The sequence below is a fragment of the Salvelinus fontinalis genome, chromosome 13 (genome assembly GCF_029448725.1).
Source record: "Salvelinus fontinalis isolate EN_2023a chromosome 13, ASM2944872v1, whole genome shotgun sequence".
NCBI lineage: Eukaryota > Metazoa > Chordata > Actinopteri > Salmoniformes > Salmonidae > Salvelinus > Salvelinus fontinalis.
This window is the reverse complement of record NC_074677.1, coordinates 47,923,985-47,946,507: the sequence shown is the minus strand read 5'-3', so window position 1 is coordinate 47,946,507 and position 22,523 is coordinate 47,923,985. Positions and strand designations below refer to the sequence as shown.

The 22,523-nt window shown below is 45.3% G+C and overlaps 1 protein-coding gene across 2 annotated transcripts in view; it reads right to left on the bottom strand.

Moving 5' to 3' along the window:
- Positions 1-10,209: 10,209 nt before the first annotated feature.
- The window catches only part of LOC129868827 (roundabout homolog 1-like), a 233,498-nt gene continuing 221,184 nt past the window's right edge, over positions 10,210-22,523 (bottom strand). For both annotated transcript variants that reach the window (XM_055943104.1, XM_055943105.1), the window contains 15 exons: positions 21,703-21,937; positions 20,390-20,511; positions 19,956-20,127; positions 18,921-19,118; positions 17,816-17,842; positions 16,819-16,861; positions 16,370-16,524; positions 14,181-14,528; positions 12,914-13,027; positions 12,443-12,821; positions 11,842-12,338; positions 11,578-11,727; positions 11,226-11,447; positions 10,875-11,083; positions 10,210-10,737 (listed from right to left, as the gene is read on the bottom strand). In XM_055943104.1, the coding sequence (XP_055799079.1) occupies positions 10,723-10,737; positions 10,875-11,083; positions 11,226-11,447; positions 11,578-11,727; positions 11,842-12,338; positions 12,443-12,821; positions 12,914-13,027; positions 14,181-14,528; positions 16,370-16,524; positions 16,819-16,861; positions 17,816-17,842; positions 18,921-19,118; positions 19,956-20,127; positions 20,390-20,511; positions 21,703-21,937 (2,886 nt within the window). In that variant the 3' untranslated portion in view covers positions 10,210-10,722. The remainder of the gene's footprint in view (positions 10,738-10,874; positions 11,084-11,225; positions 11,448-11,577; positions 11,728-11,841; positions 12,339-12,442; positions 12,822-12,913; positions 13,028-14,180; positions 14,529-16,369; positions 16,525-16,818; positions 16,862-17,815; positions 17,843-18,920; positions 19,119-19,955; positions 20,128-20,389; positions 20,512-21,702; positions 21,938-22,523) is intronic.

Below are 22,523 nucleotides of genomic sequence, written 5' to 3'. Positions count from 1 at the left end.
TGGCAACTGCTCGGCATCTAACCGTAAGGCGCTACAGAGGGTAGTGCGTACCGCCCAGTACATCACTGGGGCCAAGCTTCCTGACATCCAGGAACTATATACTAGGCGATGTCAGAGGAAGGCCCAAAAAATTGTCAAAGACTCCAGTCACCCAAGTCATAGATTGTTCTCTCTGCTACCGCATGGAAAGCAGTACCAGAGCGACAGGTCTAGGACCAAAAGGCTCCTTAACAGTTTCTACCCCCAAGTCATTAGACTGCTGAACAACTAATCAAATGGCCACCGGACTATTTACATTGACACGCCCCCCCCCCCCCCCCCCCCCCACCACTTTATTTTTACACTGCTGCTACTCGATGTTTATTATCTATGCACAGTCACTTTACTCCTACCTACATGTATAAAATAACTCGACTAACCTGTACCCCCGTACATTGACTCGGTACCGGTACCCCCTGTATATATATGTTATTTTTATTGTGTAACTTTACATTTTTATTTTACTATTTTTACTTTAGTTTATTTAGTAAATATTTTCTTGAATTGCATTGTTGGTTAAGGGCATGTAAGTAAGCATGTCACGGTCAAGGTCTACACCTGTCTACACGGTCAAGGTCTATCATGTCAAGGTCTACACCTGTTGTATTCGGAGCACGTGACAAATCAAATTTGATTTGATAAAGCATCCAAGCTAGCGAAACAGTGCCTCTCTGTCTTACTTTATGTAACCAATGTATCTGATGCTGTCTGGTCAAAATTACTATGACATGCCCTACTCTTTTTGTTCAGACAGCATCAGATACATGGGCTACACATACTGAGACAGAGGGGCGCTGTTTCGCTCGCTCAGATGCTTTATCTGAGATTGATGCATCTTTCTGTCAGTGTGTGACTTGGTCAAAGAAATAATCAATATTTAAATATGTTATTCGGGTGAGCAAAGAGGTATGGTAGGGTGGGCTAGAGGTTGACACGGGAACAGGATTCCCATGGTTCTTGCGGGTCCTATGGGATTCCGGTAGGAATGGGTGTCAAGTTCTAGAGCAGGTTTGGGCAACTCCAGTCCTCGGGGGCCTGATTGGTGTCACACTTTTGCCCCAGCCCCAGCCAACTCACCAATAATCAACTAATCATGATCTTCAGTTAAAAATGGTAATTAGTTTAAATCAGGAGTGTTTGCATGGGACGGGGGAAAACTGTGACACCAATCAGGCCCCCGAGGACTGGAGTCAACAGTCCACAGGAACGGTAGTAAAGGAATAGTTATAAACTTTGTTTTTTGGGGTGGGGGGTAGAAATATGTAATGTGAGGAGCATTTCAGAAAAAATAAAACTGTGTGAAGGCCTAATATAGTTTACTTAATAAAAAAATATTTAAAAAATTAAATCACTCTTCTGTTGGCTCGCGCCTCACTCCAGTTGTAGCCATGACCACTACTTTACCTCAGATGCCAACATATGTCACTAAATGATGAAGCCTTCAAGAGAGGAATAGAGTTCATCTGACTCTGGGTATTTAGAAGGGCTGCCTTCATTGCTAAAATCTCGTAATGTGGTTGTTATCAGCTGTGTGTACAGGGCAGGCAACTGTATCATGAACGTATGACAACTCACATTATAGAGCGGTGGACAGACAGACGAGCAGCTAACAGAGGAAGTTATTTCTGATTTCTGCGTGTAAAAATGAGCATGGGACGGGAGTGATTTTTATCAGGACGGAACATGAAAGTTCCGGGGTTAAAGAACTGTTGCGGATCAGGACAGTATGGGAAAACATTTGACAGGACAATAGGGGACAAAAATCTATTTTCACTCCCATGTCAAGCTCTAGGGCCATGTCCCCTAAGGTCGGCCCTGGTCACTACATGTCGCACCCACTGCCATTGAGGCTGCTAGCTAGCTAGGAAAGCGGTACATAGTGTCACTGCTTTCCCGCAGTTATCAAATCCAATTTGATTTGTCACATGCCCAGAATACAACAGGTGTAGACCTAACTGTGAAATGCTTACTTACAAGCCCTTTCTCAACAATGCAGAGTAAAAAAAATAGTAACACAATAAAATAGCAATAACGAGGCTATATACAAGGAGTACCGGTACTGAGTCAATGTGTAGGGGTACAAGGTTATTTTTACGTTACGGTGAGGGTAGTACCACGCGAGTTGGGTTGGCTACACTAGCTACCTAGCTACTTCCCTCGCCGTAATGTTAACAGAACTGCAGGAAAGCAGTGCTCACCAGGCGGAGGGCGAAAGACACTGTGTACCGTGTCCTACTTAGTTAGCAAGCTAGCCACTTCCCTCGCCGTAACCTGTGGTGTAAAGTACTTAAGTAAAAATACTTTAAAGTACTACTCAAGTAATATTTTATATCTGTACTTTACTTTATTATTTATATTTTTTTACAACTTTGACTTTTACTCCACTGCATTCCTAAAACATATGTAATTTTTACTCCCATACATTTTCCCTGACACCAAAAAGTACTCGTTGCATTTCAAATGCTCTGGCAGGGAAGAATTATGGTCCAATTAAATATCAATGTAACACATTGTCATCCCTACTATTTCTGATCTGGCAGAATTACTAAACACAAATAGTGCATTTGTAAATTATGTCTGAGTGTTGGAATGTGCCCGTCTGAATAAATACAAATAAAAAAGATAATCGTGTCATCTGGTTTGCTTAATATAAGGAATGTGATGTATAGCATTTACTTTTACGTTGTACTTTTACGTTGTACTTTTACTCAAGTATCACAATTTAGTACTTTTTCCACCACTGTACTTAAGTACATTTAAAACCAGATACTTTTAGACTTTTACTCAAATTGTATTTTACTGGGGGACTTTTAATTTTACTTAAGTCATTTTCTATTAAAGGTATCTTTACTTTTACTCAGGTATGAATATGAATGAACTGAATACTTTTTCCACCACTAGCCTTAACGTTAACAGAACTGTGGGAAAGCAGTGGGCAAAGGACAGACGGGGGCGAAGGACAGTATGTACCGGTGTCCTAGCTAGCTACTTCTCTAGCCATAACATTGTGGGAAAGCTTACCTTATCAGACGGACCACCCTGCACTGTGAATGTTTGCATGGTGTGTTCAATAAAGACGTATAATTGTTTGTGTGTTATTAGTTTAAGCAGACAGTGTTTGTCTATTGTTGTGACTTAAATTAAGATCAGATCAATTTTTATGACCAATTTATGCAGAAATCCAGGTAATTCCAAAGGGTTCACATACTTTTTCTTGCCACTGTATATCCCAAAACCCCAATCTTTTCCCCATTTGTTTCTTACATAGGAATAGAGCTTGCCAGTTTGTTGTCCTAAAAAACAGAAATGAAACATCTGGTGTTCAACCTTCCCAAGTTGTCCCATGCCACACCGCTCCTCCGCACACTCCACTGGCTTCCAGTCGAAGCTCTCATCCACTACAAGACCATGGTACTTGCCTACGGAGCAGCAAGAGGAACTGCCCCTCCCTACCTTCAGGCTCAAACCCTATTCCCCAACCCGAGTACTGGTCTCTGGTCTTTTGGCCCTCCCACCACAACGGAAGGGCAGCTCCTGCTCAGCCCAGTCCAAGCTCTTCTCTGTCCTGGCACCCCAATGGTGGAACGAGCTTCCCCCTGAAGTTAGGACAGTGGAGTCCCTGCCCATCTTCTGAAAGCACCTGAATCCCTACCTCTTCAAACAGTGTCTTAAATAATCCCACAGCATGGGGAAATTCATGGGAAAATAATGGGGTTTTAGGATAAACGCTGAAAATAAGATCTGAGGTTAACACAGGCTTAGAATATATTATACATTTTGTTCTGTAAGATAATATCAGTCAGTTATCATGATCTTTATGAATTATCAATCCTTTATGTGCTTTATGTGTTTACATAAATGCTTAAAATTTCACAAAAAGTAACGTTGCTGATGAACATTATCTCACAGAACAAAACATATAAGATCTCCTAAGCTTGTGTTTACCACAGACCTTATTTTCTGAGTTTATCCAAAAACCTTCCAAAACCCCAATTCATTTCCCCATAGTCTTTGGACAACCAGCCATGGCGGAGTTAACCTCCGTTAGTGCCTACAAAAAGACGCCATTACTATTGCTTTCTATGGCGAACCAACCAGAGGTAGAAAATGCTAACTCATTTGTGTTTTTTAGGACTACAAGCTGGCGAGCTCTATTATCAATAGTTACTATGCTAAACAAATCATTCCCATGTAGCTATGCAGGCTAGCTACTTCTTATTTGCCAGCTAGCCAACTAAAGCTAATTCACAATCACATCAAGCAGATGAAATGACAGCAAACTACTTTTGTTTGTTGTACATTTGCTTCTATTTCAATTTCTTCGGATATTATCGGTTAAATCCATTTGAATTCAATCACTATTTGACAGCATCCCTTTTGGTTTTAAAAAAACCTTCCATACATGTTTGCCCATGGAAGAAGTGGTCAGGAAGTGACTTTTTGGACCTGAATGCCAAATCTATGTCTTCATCACTGGAAAACATTAATGCTTGAGTGTGATATCATTTCAAAGCTTACAAAAAAAAGATTTATTGAAAAAATTATCCAAACAACCCTTTGTATATGTTTAGTTTTGGTACTTTGGGTGAGCAACACACCAGATTGCTTATCTAACTGCTTTTATTTCAAGCAGCTGCTATTCCTCTCTCTTAATCAAATAAAAGCGACATGAAGGCCACCTACATTAATCACTTATGAGCCCAAGGATAAACAGACTGAGATAAATAAATCCACACGCATACACACACGCATGCACACGCACACACACACACACAGAGAGACGCTTATACACAAATGTGTGATGCAGACACACACACACACACACACACACACACACACACACACACACACACACACACACACACACACACACACACACACACACACACACACACACACACACACACACACACACACACACACACACACACACACACACACACACACACACACACACACACACACACACACACACACACACACACACACACACACACACACACACACATCAGAAACACATGGCTTCTAAAGCTAGAACAGAGTCTTCACCGCTCCCTCTGTGGATGGTTTGCTTTGGCACCAGTGCTTTAGGACAATGGTGTGTCTCTCCAACCATATGGCCTGCTCCTAGGGCAGTATGAAGATAAAATAAGAGGTGTGATTCCCTGGGGCTGTATGGGCTATGTGTGAATTTATGTTGACAATGCTTTCAATGTGGGACTGGAGGGTAATACAATGACATTTCAATGTCCTCTATAGATTTGTGTACTGTATGACTTCTCTGTCTGCCTGCTTGTCTGCCGACCTGTCTGCCTAGCTGTCTGCCTGCTTGTCTGCATGCCTGCCTGTCTGTCTGCATGTCTGTCTGCATGTCGGTCATAATGGCAGAGCTTGTAGAGTCATGTGCATTTAGATTTGCTAAATAGACTGCATAATGCTTGTGTAACACAATGGATTGCATTTTGTGCGTTGTCCTGGCGCACATGAATAATATAATAAGGTTTTCATTTGCATACAATCTATAAACAACAACAAACAACACACGAAAATAGCATTATAATTGGATGGTAACATTTCTGGGAATGCTGACGTGCTCATTTAATGATATTTAAATAGAGTGAAATAACAGGGGGAAGAAATGGTTGTCCCCCCACTCCTCTCCATCCCCTTCCCCTAAATGATTCAATGAAGGTACAGAGGACTATGAGTGGCTGCACACCACTGACACCATTCCTGTTAATAATTTAAACAGTAAGCGACGACTCAAGGGTTCTCTCTCCAGCTTGGCGTCAGAGGATTGTCACAAACCACTCCTGGAGTGACTCGTTCCACTGAAGCAGGAAATTAACACTCGTAGAGTAGACACCGGCATGACGAGAGGAGGTGCGAGACAGACAGACAGACAGACAGACAGACAGACAGACAGGCAGACAGGCAGACAGGCAGACAGACAGACAGACAGGCAGATAGACAGACAGGCAGACAGAGACAGACGGTGGGCTAAACGTATCTACAGGAAAATATTATTCGGTCAAAACTAAATGGTAGGATATTGAATGAAGAGTTCTGAATATACCAATATATTATACTGTTTACACATATTTAACCACTTTTTTGGGTATGCAAAAAACTACCTTCATACTTCTAGAATACAAAAAATACCTGTACCGGTTACCTTCAGATGAGTCCGGTGACACATGTTGGGGTCGAGCAAAACTGAGAACACCATTGTGTTCATGAGAATCTCCCCTTTCCTCAGTGGGGTCATAGTTTGTAGGTCAAACGGTTCGGACGCTACAAACAGAAGTTGGCACATCGATGGTATCGACTTCAGACGAGTCCCCTGACGTTTGTGGGGGTCGTAGAGAAAAACTGAAATGGCCATCGTGTTAGTGAGTGTCTCCCCTTTCCATAGAGTGGTCATAGTTTGTAGGTGAAATTGTTCGGACGCTACAGACATTTTCGTGAGAAGACTGATTTTCAGGATGTCTCATGGTCTGACAGACACCGCTCTAGCTCTGCCACCTTTCACCGCAGATGCTCTAGCTCTGCCACCTTTCACCGCAGATGTGAAATTGCGACATACTGAGGTGGATTGAGATGCATCCAATGCAAAAAAAAACTGATATCTCTAGCATAACCTGATGGATTTTCATGGGGATTGTTTTATTATCTTACTTAGATTAACACACTGGTGTGTAAATTGGATACTGGGGTTAACAGGAATACTAATTGACATTTTATTAACACATTTTGGTAATGTAATGGCTGTGCGTAAATGATCAAAGGGGGAAACCAAAGTGAAATCATTTTACAAGTTCAAGAAATCAATGATTATAAACTGATGTTTGCTTGTAAATGCCACAGGCTTGATGAGCGGGTGTGGCTTAATTTCATGGAAACCATTTAGAACAGAATTCAGGCAACAATTAAGAGCCATTTCCTCTTCCTCTGGTGTTTGATTGAGTTAGGATTTAGAGAGAGAAGGAGCCTACAGAGAGGGGCATTAAATCCCTCTTGTCGTTGTTTAATTGACTCAGCGAGGAGGGAAGGGGGTAGGAGGGGGATGAGGGAAAAGGATGGAAGGGGAAAAGATGGGGGAGGCAGGCAGGGGGGTAGTCTAATCCTGGTGCGTGGGTTTAATTGCATGGGCAGAACAGGGGAGGAGGTGACAGGGGATTACTCTCTCTCTCCCCCCAACTGAGAAGTGCTGCACTGGGGTAGACATGCTTGCTGGAGTACCAGGGAGATCGATGTGGAGAAACATACTGATGGGCGACTGACCACTTCAATCATGGCCCAGGACAGTGACTTTAATACTTGAGAAATGGCAGAGTGAAAGTAATCCTTATTCAGCTTACTGTGGCAAATGGAGAAGCTATTGATTTTAATATTTGACCAAATGGCATTTACAACCCTGGCATTAGACTAGCTGTGTTCAGCGAGAACTGAAACCCAGAGGGACAGAAAATAAAGCTGTATTCATCACATTCAAGACCTCAACGTTCCACATTTAAGCAGCGCTCTGCGTTTGTGGGTTCGCCCATTGAAATTGACTGTAAGTTCGTAAATTGGTCTCTCCTCTATATAAAGGCAACCATGCGGTTTCTGTGTAGTTTGAGGCCTATGGAAACCAGCCAGCAGTTCCAGTCTCCCAGGACTGCTCTAAAGACTCCATTACCAGTAATGCCCCTCTTCCTGGGTAGCGGCCTCAGAGGCTGTCCACACTGGGGCATAATGAAGATGGATAGACTCTGTTTATTTGCTGATGCTGACACGAAAAGCGTGTCTCGCCTCGACTGTGATCCATCATCAAAGCCTGCACACTACTCTGATAGCCAGGGGAGTGTGTGTGTGTGCATGTGTGTGTGCGTACATTCATGCGCAAGAATGCTGATCTGTGTGTGCGTGTGCATGTTGGGGCAGGTTAGAGCGTTGGGCCAGTAACCGAAAGGTTGCTGGATCGAAACCCTGAGCTGACAAGGTAAAAATCTGTCGTTCTGCCCCTGAACAAGTCAGTTAACCCGCTGTCATTGTAAATAAGAATTTGTTCTTAACTGACTTGCCTAGTTAAATAAACGTTCGATTTTAACCCTTAAACTCAGTTACTGTAATACTGTATATCTGGATAAAATTGAATTGAAGTGGAGGCCACCAGATTAGGCAAAATAACTAACTCCTGACTGTCATAAGGTCTCTCCTCAGACACTTTAGCAGTAAATCGGAGTCATCCCACAGACAACTGAATGGTACAGAGGAAATATAGATGACCTAATTAATGGAGAGTGCAAGAAGGATGGAAATGCATGAGTTTGACTCCATCAGCAGGTCCTACTGGTGAACCACAGAGAATTAGAGTGGGCAAGACGCAGCAGCGGCGGCTACATCGTGTTGACCCCTCACGGTACGGAATTAGCACTGTGGTGACTAGAGCTATGGACATCAATGTATCGGTAGCTAGTCTTTACAGACAGCCCTGTACAGCTGCCGGGACACTGTTCATTCCACTCGGATGGCGAAAGAAGCTTCTGCTATAACAGCAATCTGTCCCATCTATATTTGAATGCAATTGTGTAGTTTCATCAGTGATAGGACTTCCAGCAGCTCAGCATGTGTCTCCTGCTCTGCTCTCGCTGATTATGCAGAGATGTACTTACAGTTAAACAATAGGAAGACGTTATACTCTTTCTGGAGGAGACTGTATGTGGGTAGCTGATTGACAGCTTATTTCTCTCCATCACAATCTTGTTCTCAGAGGAGGACAAAGAAAGGATGTTGGCTGCCGCTTGTAGCTGTAGTTTTGAATGCCATCCATCCCCCACTACACACACACACACACACACACGTGACACACTCACCGAGAGCCACACCTGTGCTAGGCTCCAGAGCGTCTCTTTCCTTTTGACAGCACACAGCTGCTCTGTTAATTAACCACGAGGGTTCATGAGTGAGGTTAATTAAACAGCGTGTCTCATCACATTCCCATAAAGAACAGGCTTTTGGGTGGCTCTCCCTCTTCCTCTCCATCTCCCAACTTCCTTCTTTACTTCAACCTTGTGTTAGGCTCTATTGACTGGAGAAATGCTAGAGGAATAAGCGTTCAACCTAACAAGTGAACAAAAACAGAACAACCCAAAATAAGAAGAGATCTCAAACGGTACAGTGGCATTTGAAGATATTTTAATAATAAATAATGTGATAAAATGACAATGTTTTTTTTTTCATCCCGTTTTTAACATACTCAGTAATGAAATGAAATGCCATGGCTGACATCATGAACATAGTAGTGTAATTCTTTATAACATGGCAAACTCCAAACAAATGTCAGGTGCCCTCAGTGAACATCGTTTCACACATTTTGTACATGTGTAGGAAGTAAAGAAATGGACTCAAAGCTGGGCCTAGATGTAGCCATAAAGAACGTAAACCCAACAACAACATGCTGTTCCATCTCCAAGCTGCAGGATTTTCAAGTCTTCTTCTTTAGTCCTTCTTTTGGGTCAGTATTCATTTCACTTCCTTCAACCCTGTCTTGCTGGGAAACAATGGTGGATGTGTCACTGTGTGTTGCTTGCTCATGGACAAAATGCTACCCATCACCAGGCACGGAGAAGTCCATTTTCCAGGATGGATCCGTCAACATTTCCACCCTTAACTTATCTGGAAAGGAGACTATTACTAAGAGAAATGGGGCTTCCTCACCCTTCTCTATTGGTACAATGTGTCCCTCAGGTTGTCTGCGGTCTCTCTCACTTCCTCATAAGTGCATTTGTAGACATGAGGGTATAATCCGACCAACACAGTAGTTTGTGTCATAATAAATGGATAAATCTGGTCACCGCTTTGGGCAGTGTACCCTTCAGTCCAAATGATCACTCTGGTTTCAATTAAACCTAAGCTAGACAGGGGAGTCTCGTTTCCATCCCAATCCCAACAGAAACAGAATATTAAGACACATAACACTCGTCCAATCGTATACAGAAAACGATCAACAACATTATTTTTTATCATTGTTCCTCTTTTAAGACGGAACGTCATCGATAACAATGGTTTAAAATAAAGTTAAGTGATTGTGCTTTTGAAACCAAAGTAGAACAAATAACGCACATTGACAAGACCAACATCAATAACAAAACAATAACAGTGCATTACAAAAATACATTAAAAACAAATGTAAAAATCCCATTGTAGCAATTTTGTGGCAGCAAAATGACGGAACAATTTACAAGATGGATGGTGAAGTCCAAATATTAATTACAGTAATATAACAGGCGCAACAGACATGCCAAGACCAGTCTGAGGCACCACAGAAGGTGGTCCAAGACAAGGTATCTGTATACAACAGTCATCTAATGTGCATGTACTTTCATATTAGTCACTAGCTCACCATAGAGGCCAGTTCTCAACCAACAACTCATGTAAACAATGATCTAATAGTGCTTCGTACCAGTGAGCGCACAGACTGAAACGTGATCGCACTTTTTTTCTCACACTTTCTTTTCCCCTCCAAAATGGCATCAAATGAGAAATTGTCAAAAGAAAAACTAATATTAAGTATTGTTATGTTTTTTTCCCCCTTATTCTGTATGATAAGAAAAGTAATTTACATAATAGTCACTGATGTCAGATTCAAGCCTTCCTGTGAGGGCACTGTGGCAGTTTCCTGTCCTCCTCCCATGATCCTCAGCTCTCCAGCAGCTGTGGACACAAGTTTATAATGCAACCCCTCGATTAATGGCCATCAAAAGAAGCTCATAGACTTACTAGATTTTGGACACAGAATTTCAACTAATGGAAACGATTAAACTGACACTTTATGAGCATCTTGTTCTCACCTCTAGTTCCTCTTCCTGGGTCTGGAAGCCTGCGATGCTGGGCAGTGTGTCTGTGGGGTTCCTGCGGGCCCCATCTCTCCTCCGTCCCCCTGAGCCCCGGGAGGACATGGAGCTGGAGGAGCTCTGAGCCTGGCTCTGGCCCTGGCCCTGGCTCTGGCCCTGTACCGAGGGGAACGAGGGCCTGCTGTACGGGAGGATGTCTTCAGAACCTGGAACAGAGAGACAGATTCAAGGGGATTTATTTTGACATGTAGAAACCACATAAAAGCAAAAGGTTATAATGCTCATATTTGTACGTATTTGTTCCAATACACAAACCATATGGGAAGTATACTACATTGCAGTAAGTACCTGGGTGTTGACGACCTTTGCTGCTCCCCTTGCCTCCCTGTGGAGTCCTGTTCTTGTCCTGCGCCTCCCGTCTCTCCACAGAGCCCTCTCTGGTCCTCTGGCCCCCTGCACTCCCTCTGCGGCCCCGTCCCTCCCCAGAGCCAATCCTAGGGAGCGTGGCCCCCCTCACCTCATAGCCACACCGCGACATGTGACTAGGAGACTTCAAGGGCATACACGAGTCTGAGGAGAGAAGAACACAGAAGTGGAACTTCAGACTTTATTCACCAAGGAATATGTACTGTACAGCTGAGAGAAGTCAATGGGAGAGCCGTTCCGTGAAGTGACCCGTGTCTCAGGTCCAGTCCCTTACCGTCAGTGAAGTCATTCCTCTGCTGGTGGCCTTGGTGGCCAGCCTGGGCCTGGTGCTGCTTGTGCCTCTTGGGCGGTCTCTTCTGCATCACTGCAGAGCTCATGTTGCTGTCTGTGGACAGGGGGCTGCTGGGACGCTGGCACCTTCGCCCTGAGGGAACAGACAAACATTCAGTACATGGACGTTTATATAAGAAGGTATATCTAGTGTTTTTCTGCTGCTATTTTCCCCTGACCCAATTTATTTTTCCCCTCTCCTCCTCACCTGCTGGCCCGGTGTCCTCTGGGAACCTGGCCATGCGTAGGCCTGCTGTGTAGTCTCCAGTGTTGGCCACAGCCTGGGCGAAGTCTGCGTCTGTGAAGAAGGATCCGTCTGAGGAGCTGACAGCGCTGGAGCGTCCTGACGAGCCATTGTCCTCCTCGGAGGCCGAGCCCCAGCCGTTGATCATGGAGCCCGTCACAGAGCTCTCCAGGTCCCCAGTGCTGGAGGCCGGCGTCTGCTCCAACCCCCGGAGGTGCAGCCTGCGTGGGGGAGGGTGGTGCTGGTGGTGGGGCAGTTTCTGGTGGGGCTGGGGGTTATTTTGGTGCTGGTGGTAGTGACCCTGGGCCATCTCCGCATCCGTCTCATCCCTTTCCTCTTCTTCATCCTCCTCCTCTTCCTCCTGGCCGTCAGTATCCAGTGCCAGGGGGCTGGAGATGTAGCCGTAGGTGTGTGGGGGGGAGAGGGGGTGCGGGGGAGGAGGTGGGCTGGCTGCGTGTTGTCTAAGGAGGAAGACGGGGAAAGGATCAAAGCATGGACCAATATATATGGTTTTTGGTTGTAGCTGGGATGAGTGAGATGCAGTGTGAGTTGGGCTCATAGTTACCTGTGGTGGTCTGTTCCGTTGTGTAGGCCGTTGTGCTGGTCTCCCTGGGGGGAGGGGGTGAGAGTGGCTGTAGACTGGTGACTGTAGGACAGACCCGCAGGGGAAGAGGCTGCCCCTCTGACAGGGGGGGTGGGACACCTATCCATCCCCTCCTCCGCCTCCTCTTCCTCCATCTCATCCGGATGCAGGTACATCCGTGAGGTAAGCATTGTGCATGGGGCATCTGGGTTAAAGCTTTTTTCCATGGGCAGGGTATACTCATCACAGCTCCGGCTTGGTGGGGGGTTGGCAGGGGGAGGGGGCAGAGGTTCACCCCAGTTCACTGTGTTCGTTTTGGGAAGTTTGGGAGTGCGAGTTCCCTTCTTATGACTTTGGCTCCCTGCAGAGACAATAGAAAACACTTTTCGAACATACTGCAGAACAAAATACTTATCTGTCCTATTGCTATAGTCAGTGTGCTCAGTGTCTCACCAGAGGTACTGCTGCTGCCCCTGTCAGAGCTGTGGTGAGAGCCTCCTGTGCTGTGTTCGTGGGCCTGGTTATAGGGGACGGTGCCTTGCAGGGGCCCATCTCCTCTATAGTGGTCTGAAGACCGCAGCGACAGAGAGACAGACAGAGTTAAACAGATATATTGACCAGGGGCGTTGATAGAGGGGGGTCATGGGTTGGCACCCTCCCATTCTCATTGGGTCAGAGCGCTGTCAGTCTGGCTCAGATTGGAGAGGAAAGGTTGGTGCGTTTGTTCTGGCATTCAAGCAGTATCAGGGCTGGCTTTAGGACCTTTAAGACCAGACAGCTCAGAGGCAGCGGGCAGGCTGTTTAGCGGTATTAGAGGTTGGCTTTAGGGCTATGGAGAGCAGACAGCTCAGAGGCAGCGGGCAGGCTGTTTAGCGGTATTAGAGGTTGGCTTTAGGACCATGGAGAGCAGACAGCTCAGAGGCAGCGGGCAGGCTGTTTAGCGATATTAGGGGTTGGCTTTAGGACCATGGAGAGCAGACAGCTCAGAGGCAGCGGGCAGGCTGTTTAGCGGTAGTAGAGGTTGGCTTTCGGACCTTTAAGACCAGACTGCTCAGAGGCAGTGGGCAGGCTGTTTAGCGGTATTAGGGGTTGGCTTTAGGACCATGGAGAGCAGATTGTCCAGATGCAGTGAACAGCGCAACTTCTCTCTCAGTTGATGAAGTGCAGAGGTGGAAGATGGCTACGTAACTGCTGCTTGACTTGAAAAGGAAATTGGGCAGAGCTAGTGTGTAGCAGTTATTTGCTGTATGTCATGTTTTTGTAGAATGGTGGGTATGTCCCGTATCGACTGAGGTGAATGAAGCTACAGCAGCCGAGGTGATAATGGCTGGAGATATTTTTGTTTGTTTTTGCTGTTCTCCAAATAGCATTTTAGAGCTTATAAAATAAAAAATACAGTAAATGAGCTTTAACTTTCATAAAATCCAGTTCCCACTGAACATGTATCCAACTTGAATATTTTCCCTATGTTAATTTTCAAATGTATTTATTTGAATAGATTAGGGCATTGTAGTTTAAGCGAATTTTTAACGCTATTTGTGATACAATTTGTTGATTTTCCATGAATGGTTCTTGGTCCCCAATTCCCCCCCCCCATGAAAAAGTTCCTTGAAAAGCCCCTGATGTTGACTTGTTGACTACACAGAGTAAAACAAATAAACAAAAAAAGTATTAACTTCCCGAAATACCCTCTGCTACTGTAAGTCTCCAATCCTCTCACCTTTATTAAGCCTGTTGTTCTGCTCCATGATGTTGTACTGCATCTGTGTTTTCTGCAGGTGGGAGGGGGGCTGGTTCCAACAGCGTATGTCAGGGGCCCCGGCCCCAGCTGCTGCAGCCTTGTTCAGGATGCTGGACTGGATGAGCTGGGTGGTGGCATAGGGGGTGGGCTCGTAGGGGGTGGGCGGCCCCCCCCCTGGGCCCACGTAGCACAGGCTGGGGTTGTTGAAAGTCTTGAGCTCGTTAAGTTTGTTGGAGAGGTCCACGTCGCTGTACACAGCCTGCTCAGGCCCCTGTAGACCGCCCTGCAGCTTCTCCAGCTGGCTGCCATAGTTGGCGATGCAGTCGGCTATGGAAAGGAGACCACATGGGGTTAGGTCTAGTAAAACTTTACCCCTTCATTAAACCTTCATTAACCCTTCAGGAAGTCAAGTCATATACATAACACCATCAATTATCATGTTTTATGTTGAAGCCATGTTTGTTTTTCCATCGCTCATTTGATTTGCATTATATCACTATATACAGTTGAAGTCGGAAGTTTACATACACTCAGGTTGGAGTCATTAAAACTCGTTTTTCACCCACTCCACACATTTCTTGTTAACAAACTATAGTTTTGGCAAGTCGGTTAGGACATCTACTTTGTGCATGACACAAGTCATTTTTCCAACAATTGTTGACAGACAGATTATTTCACATATAATTTACTGTATCACAATTTCAGTGGGTCAGAAGTTTACATACACTAAGTTGACTGTGCCTTTAACCAGCTTGGAAAATTCCAGAAAATGATGTCATTAGTTTAAAAGCTTCTGATAGGCTAATTGACATAATTTGAGTCAATTGGAGGTGTACCTGTGGATGTATTTCAAGGCCTACCTTCAAACTCAGTGCCTCTTTGCTTGACATCATGGGAAAATCAAAGAAATCAGACAAGACCTCAGAAAAAAAATTGTAGACCTCCACAAGTCTGGTTCATCCTTGGGAGCAATTTACAAATGCCTGAAGGTACCACGTTCATCTGTACAAACAATAGTATACAAGTATGAACACCATGGGACCATACAGCCGTCAAACCACTCAGGAAGGAGACGCGTTCTGTCTCCTAGAGATGAATGTACTTTGGTGCGAAAGTGCAAATCAATCCCAGAACAACAGCAAAGGACCTTCTGAAGATGCTGGAGGAAACAGGTACAAAAGTATCTATATCCACAGTCAAACGAGTCCTATATCGACATAACCTGAAAGGCCGCACAGCAAGGTAGAAGCCACTGCTCCAAAACCGCCAAAAAAAGCCAGACTACGGTTTGCAACTGCACATGGGGACAAAGATCGTACTTTTTGGAGAAATGTCCTCTGGTCTGATGAAACAAAAATAGAACTGTTTGGCCATAATGACCATCGTTATGTTTGGAGGAAAAAGGGGAAGGCTTGCAAGCCGAAGAACACCATCCCAACCGTGAAGCACGGGGGTGGCAGCATCATGCTGTGGGGGTGCTTTGCTGCAGGAGGGACTGGTGCACTTCACAAAATAGATGGCTTCATGAGGAGAGAAAATTATGTGGATATATTAAAGCAACATCTCAAGACATCAGTCAGGAAGTTAAAGCTTGGTCGCAAGTATGTCTTCCCCAAGCATACTTACAAAGTTGTGGGAAAATGGCTTAAGGACAACAAAGTCAAGTATTGGAGTGGCCATCACAAAGCCCTGACCTCAATCCCGTAGAAAATTTGTGGGCCGAACTGAAAAAGCGTGTGCGAGCAAGGAGGCCCACAAACCTGACTCAGTTACACCAGCTCTGTCCGGAGGAGTGGGCCAAAATTCACCCAACTTATTGTGGGAAGCTACCTGAAACGTTTGACCCAAGTTAAACTTCTGACCTACTCAGAATATGATGAAAGAAATAAAAGCTGAAATAAATAATTCTCTCTACTATTATTCTGACATTTCACATTCTTAAAATAAAGTGGTGATCCTAACTGACCTAAGACAGGGAATTTTTACATGGATTAAATTGTGAAAAACTGAGTCTAAACTGAGTTTAAAAACAGGAATTGTGAAAAACTAAGTTTAAATGTATTTGGCTAAGGTGAATGTAAACTTCCGACTTCAACTGTACCATATGTTCCACTACTGGGACCTGACCAGTATCACCAGAAGAGGTTTGTAGCTGTAACGTTACTGACCTGGGCGGCTGTAGGTGGTCATGTTGCTGTCGCTGGTGCCGTTGCCACTGTTGCAGCAGTTGATGTTGCAGTCTTTGTGGTTGGCACATGCGTTGGGCCAGGAGTCTGCCAGCCACGGCTGGTTTACACTCTCCCCCATGTTCAGCAGCCCAGGTCTGAACCAGAACCAGAACCACACAACCAGAACCATTATCATACAGAACATGCTTTACTCCAAGTCAAGTAAACAGGGTTTCAGTCACGGATGGGTATGGGAGTTTCTGTCCTTTGTCAGTTATTAGACAGGGAGAGATCTCCCTCTGGTGGTTAGAGTAGGGAATACTCTGTTGTTGCTTCTACAACTTTCCCTCCTGCATTTCTCAAACGCCATAATAAGTGCTATATAGACAGTGAGAAAAGCCTATCTGGTAAAGTGTCCACATATAACCACACATTGGGATGCCCCTTACCTCCCAGCACTGCAGACAGACTCTCCTCCTCTCTGATAGGCCACTGAATCAAACAAAGAGAACAAATGTGAGAAACACAAGAAAAAAACCTGCATATAAAAGAGGAACTCCAGGTTGGTGTGACCTGTCTGTCACTCTGTACTCATACAGCTGTCCTTTCTTCAGTCTGACTCACAACTGATACACACACACACACACACACACACACACACACACACACACACACACACACACACACACACACACACACACACACACACACACACACACACACACACACACACACGTAACCCACACACGTAACCCACACACGTAACCCACACACGGGGCACTTAGCATTGAGAGGTGTACATGCAGATAAACAAAATCAGTCTGATAGCTTTAACCATGATATCTTGGCCCTGAGTCACACTTCACAGTGAGCGATCCCCCTGCAATTCAGACACATCCTCTTCACTGGAGGGTGAGTCACCTCAACCACATGATTAGATACACTATCCTACGGCTACAGTACAGTCAGTACGTGAAGGACAAGTGGGAACATGGGACTGTATTTATGCCTCTCTTCTCGTCACAAAGCATAGTGACTCAGCAGCACTATCTGCCCTTGCTGTGTGTCGGTTGTCTATGTCTGGTCTAAGAGGGTGGAACAGGGAGGGGCTTATGACCTCTTTAGGAGCTGTCTGTCACCTGATTCACATTATGTCAGAACATCACTTCATAGCTCTTTACTGACCTCCCTCTGCAAGATTTGATTTTAAAAGATTGGTTTATGGATGTGAGGCCACCTAACTTATACACTAAGTCCATTAGCTGTTTGTATATGGGAATAGCTTGGCCTTGAGTGCTGCGAGAAACAGAGTACATAGGGAGAGAACTGTGTTTGTGTACAGGCATCTCTGAATCATAGGAGCTTCAAGTTCAGTACACACATGGGTAAATAACTGTGCATTCAGCACTCAAATACATGTTTACAGCAGAATACAGCCATACATACCTGTAGGAGTGAAAGTGAATGATGGAACTGCAGGAACAAACCCAGGGCCAAACAGGGAGGGAAGGAGAGAAAAAAGAGATGGCAGAGAAAGTGAGAAGAAGGGTCATTTATTGATAGCAAAATATACATTTCGTAAGCCTGTGGAGAAAAAAAAACTAAAACCGGCAGACATATTGGCGCGCACACGCACACTCAAACGCACGCGTACGCACACACACACGCATCAATCACCACCGCGGTGGTCTCAGGAACAAGTGGCCTTGTGGATAATGGAGGTCACATGGGGCAGAGCGAGGGCGATAACAGTGATAGAACACATGTCATAATACCTGGCTGACAGGCCTGTCCCTACTCTAACTGTGTTTCACCAGGGAGAGGGGCGGCGGGCGGTGGCCTGGAAATGAGCCTTAAATGTCACCGTTTGAATGTCAGCGTAATCTGGGATGTGCCAGCTAGGCGTCTAATCGTCACTACCCTTTGAGGTCTTTGAGTCAGGGGAGAAGATTAGACCAACCCCCTTTTATGGGTGAGATGTGGTTATCAGGCTCCCTACTTTGAGGATAAAAGCAGCTGACACGAGGCAAGTCACACTATGGGCTACTGGAGAAAAACACACCTTAATGTGACTGAAGTGAATAAATGCAATGGTGACACAGAGGACTGTGTCTAACCTGTGTGTCAGTGAGCGCAGGTTACCAGCGTTCAGCTAAACGACCACAACACCAACCTAATGTCCTCCCTCTGTCTACCCCTCCTGATCACTCTCACTGTCCAATCTCTCCACAACAACATATTAGCTGGGTGTGATCCACCATTGATACTCTACTGACTGCAGTATAATACTGTAAACACCTTCAAAGACACGGACATCAAAGTTCTCAGTCACACACACAGTCACCCATACACACACACACACACACACACACACACACACACACACACACACACACACACACACACACACACACACACACACACACACACACACACACACACACACACCGTCACCCATACACACAGACAGTCACCCATACACACACACACAGTAACCCATACACACACAAACACCCCGATATATACACCTAAACCCACATCCACTACAGACCTTTGCGTATACCGGCGTAGCTGCTGCTGAGGCCGCTCCTCTTTTTACGGTGACGGTACAGCCACACACTGAACACCATGAGGACCACCCAGCAGGTGGCGCCGATGCCCGCGATGAACGCCGGCTGCTTGACCACGTCTGAGATCTGAGACAGCGTGTCCTGGTCCTCAGGACTGTCCATCATCTGACCCGTAGAGTCTGGAGAAGAGGGGGAGGACGAGGAGGAGATTGAGACATAGAACATGTACATAGCATATTATATCATAGAACATTGGCAGGGAAAGAAAGTGAGGCGGACCCTGAAGGACAAACATCAGTCCTTCAAAACATTAAAGTTCAACTGAAGGCCAGGAGTCGGAGATGGAAAACAACATTACATAGATAAGATAGGAGAGACAGGAGAGACAGCTGGAGAAAGGAGTTCTCTAAATACATCTGGGCACATAATCTGTCATGAAGAATGTTCTCATTCTCTGCTCCTCTTTAGAGTGCTAGGCCAAGAGGTGAACTGGACGCCAAGGTTTGAGACTTGACTCAAGGTGACATTATCCTCGTGAATTGGCTCTATGAAGTTACTCTAAATGCTTGATATGGACCATGCGAAAAATCTGGAATGTGCTAAGAAGATGGAGGTGGAAAATCGAGTTGAAAATGCCTGTGGTGTGTGTGCTTTTTGTCACGAATGGTGAAACTGAGGCTAAGGCAGGACACAGCTAAATGGTCATTATTTTGATGATGATGATACCTGAGTAAAGGCATTGTGAGCTGACTCAGGGACATGTTCATGTCGGGACTCGAGATGGACACCCTGTACTGTGTACATTGGTCATGGTGAGACACAGTATGCAAATCACACAGACCATCTATCCGATGGCTACGAATGAAAAGAGCTTAGACAGGCTGAACCGGTGTTGACCTGGAGTAGACAGTGGATTAACAGTGAACTCACCTCTCCGCTTCCTGGTTCTGAGATCAAATGTATTTTTAGAAACTCAGGGGAGGCTGTCAGGTGTTAACTACAGTTGACCAGCTCACCAAGTTGAAAGAAGGTGACATCGCTCTTGACCCCAGGGCCGGCGCCGTTGCTCGCGGCGACCTCCACGCTGTAGCGTATCCCTGGCGCAAGGCTGGGGATCAGCACGGAGAAGGTGGAGCCATCTACTGTCCGGTTGACGTGGTAACGGCTCTCGTTGCCCAGGCACCAGATCTGGAGAGGACAGTGTAAAATAAAGGGGAGGGGGATAGTAAGACAGGGACTTGGTTCTTTCAGTAAATGCCAAAATACCTGTTATAAGACATTTCAACATTAGTCCAGTAGATGGCAACGCCTCCTTAATACTTAGTCCACCTCTGCTGGAGCAACTAAAAACACACGCACCCAAGGAAGTTTGAGGGGGAAAGTGTGAGGCTTGAGGTTCTGCTCTATACCTCTCTGTTTGTTCCCCTATCTCACCCTCCCTCCATCTTACCTTGTACTCCTGTACCATTCCGTTCTGTTCCTCTTCGGAAGGTGGTTGCCAGGCGACCAGGATGGCGGTCCCATTGGCATCGCTCTTCGTCACGGTAACGCCCCGGGGGGCTCCGCTGGGGGCTGAGACAGGAACACACCGTCAGACAGACGCACAGACATCATGATGACATCAAAGACATTCACTCTCATTTGAGCTCTGCTCAGAGTCTGCCATGTCTCTCACTGAACATGAAAGAACACTTAGTGACAATTCAGATCAGAGGCATCAGCCCGCCACATATGCAGTAGTTCTAGAGTATTCTGAAAACCTACAGTAAGCACTAAACAACAGGAAGGAACTGAACAGAATGATCGTAACCAGCTAATGAACATTATGTGGAATGAATCAAGGTTAATATCTTTAAAGAATAAATAATAATTGAAGGTTATGGAACTAGAGTGAATCATTTCTACTCATGTTGTGATAATTGTTAGCATTTGTAAGGTGAGCAGATTTGAGAAAATGTGCAACACAACGTTTTCTCTGACGAGCCGGGACACTGGATGTACCACATCCTATCCCTCTACACCCTCTTGCATTTATCTGCCCACGGGTATGAAACCCACATGAAGCCACAGGTCGACGTGGCAAGTTGCTCATCAATATAATACAGGAATTGTCTGAGCTGATGCTGTGTTGAATGACACGTTGCTGGAGCTCTAGTAATACTTGGGGACTTTGTGTGCTGTGCTGCTGTGATGGTGCTAGTCACCTGATGAGAGCAATTCAACTGAATCAGTAGTGCATCGGCCTCGGGAGCTTATGCACCTTCTGGTTAAAGATAATGAAAGCAGCCATGTCTGTTGTCTCGGGCTGGCTGGCGCTCTACTTATGAACTCAGATAACAATTAAGAAAACAATTTGTCTCCACAGCTGCTGCTACGCACTCATCTATACAGAGTACACACACTGGAAGAGCTAGAGTACACGCATATAAGCTTTAAACAATGTGAAACTCCCAAACCTCACCAATGATGATTACTCCAACCATACAGTAACATCCACACATCTCTGGAACAATTAGCAAGCACAGTATGGTGTAAGGGATGTGTTATGTTTTCTCAAAATTCTCATTCATTTATTTATACATGTAAAATGTCAATTTGTCTTTGTTTTAACTTGCCTAGACGAATAAAACTCGACAAAAAACAACCTACTCCAACCTAACACTAGAACTGCTGTATGAAACCTTTCATCTCCATCCACACTTCCAATCACAACCCTCTGTAACAGCAGCCCTTGATCCCTGACCTCTGGCTCCAGCCTCTTACCTTCCTCCAGCGTCCTGGCCACCTTAACCTCGCTGTCCGCTCCCTGAAATTCATCAAAGAAGGGACGCACTTTGAACTCGTAGGTGACCCCTTTCTTCAGCTGAGGCACCACAGCACCGTCCTCTCCAGGGGTCCGCACCTCGAACACGCCCCACTGCCCACCTGGCTGCCCCAGATCAGCAGACGCCCTGTACATCACCTTATAGCCCTGTATGTACGGAGACTCCTGCTCCACCTAGTGGCAGAGAAGGGAAACAGATGTTAGGGTCCTGAGGAATATTTTTCTCCACTCATAAAAGGAGTAATAAAGGCCCAGTTCATTCAGTTTGTGTAGCACCCATACTTCCCACACTAGAAAGAGAAACCCTACTGTAAATGAGTCTATTAAATAGCTATAAAATGTTGGTTGCCATGGGCATTGATTTTTTATATTGTACTTCCAACCAAAACTATTTAATTGTAAGCCTCTGGGATCTATGAAGCCAGTGTCAAAGAGCCATTATACCAGCAGAACATACTGTAGAACAGAGGTCTGAGGTATTGGGCCAGTGTGTCACATGTAGAAAAACACTACATTCAAAAGTAATATACATTATGAACCATAACTCTCCTGCTGTGTGTGTTGGGCTGGTAACCATATCCAGGGAACATCCTCCAGGAGAGGTCTTCAGCCCTGTGCTATGTTGTCTACGGGGAGAGCTTAGGTTCTACCCTCTCATCTCCCAGATCTCAGAGAAACCACAGCATGAGGTCATCACTAGCCGCCAGTTTCCTGAGAGCCTGGGACTGGTTAGGACACTGCCAGGAGGACACCGCTAACC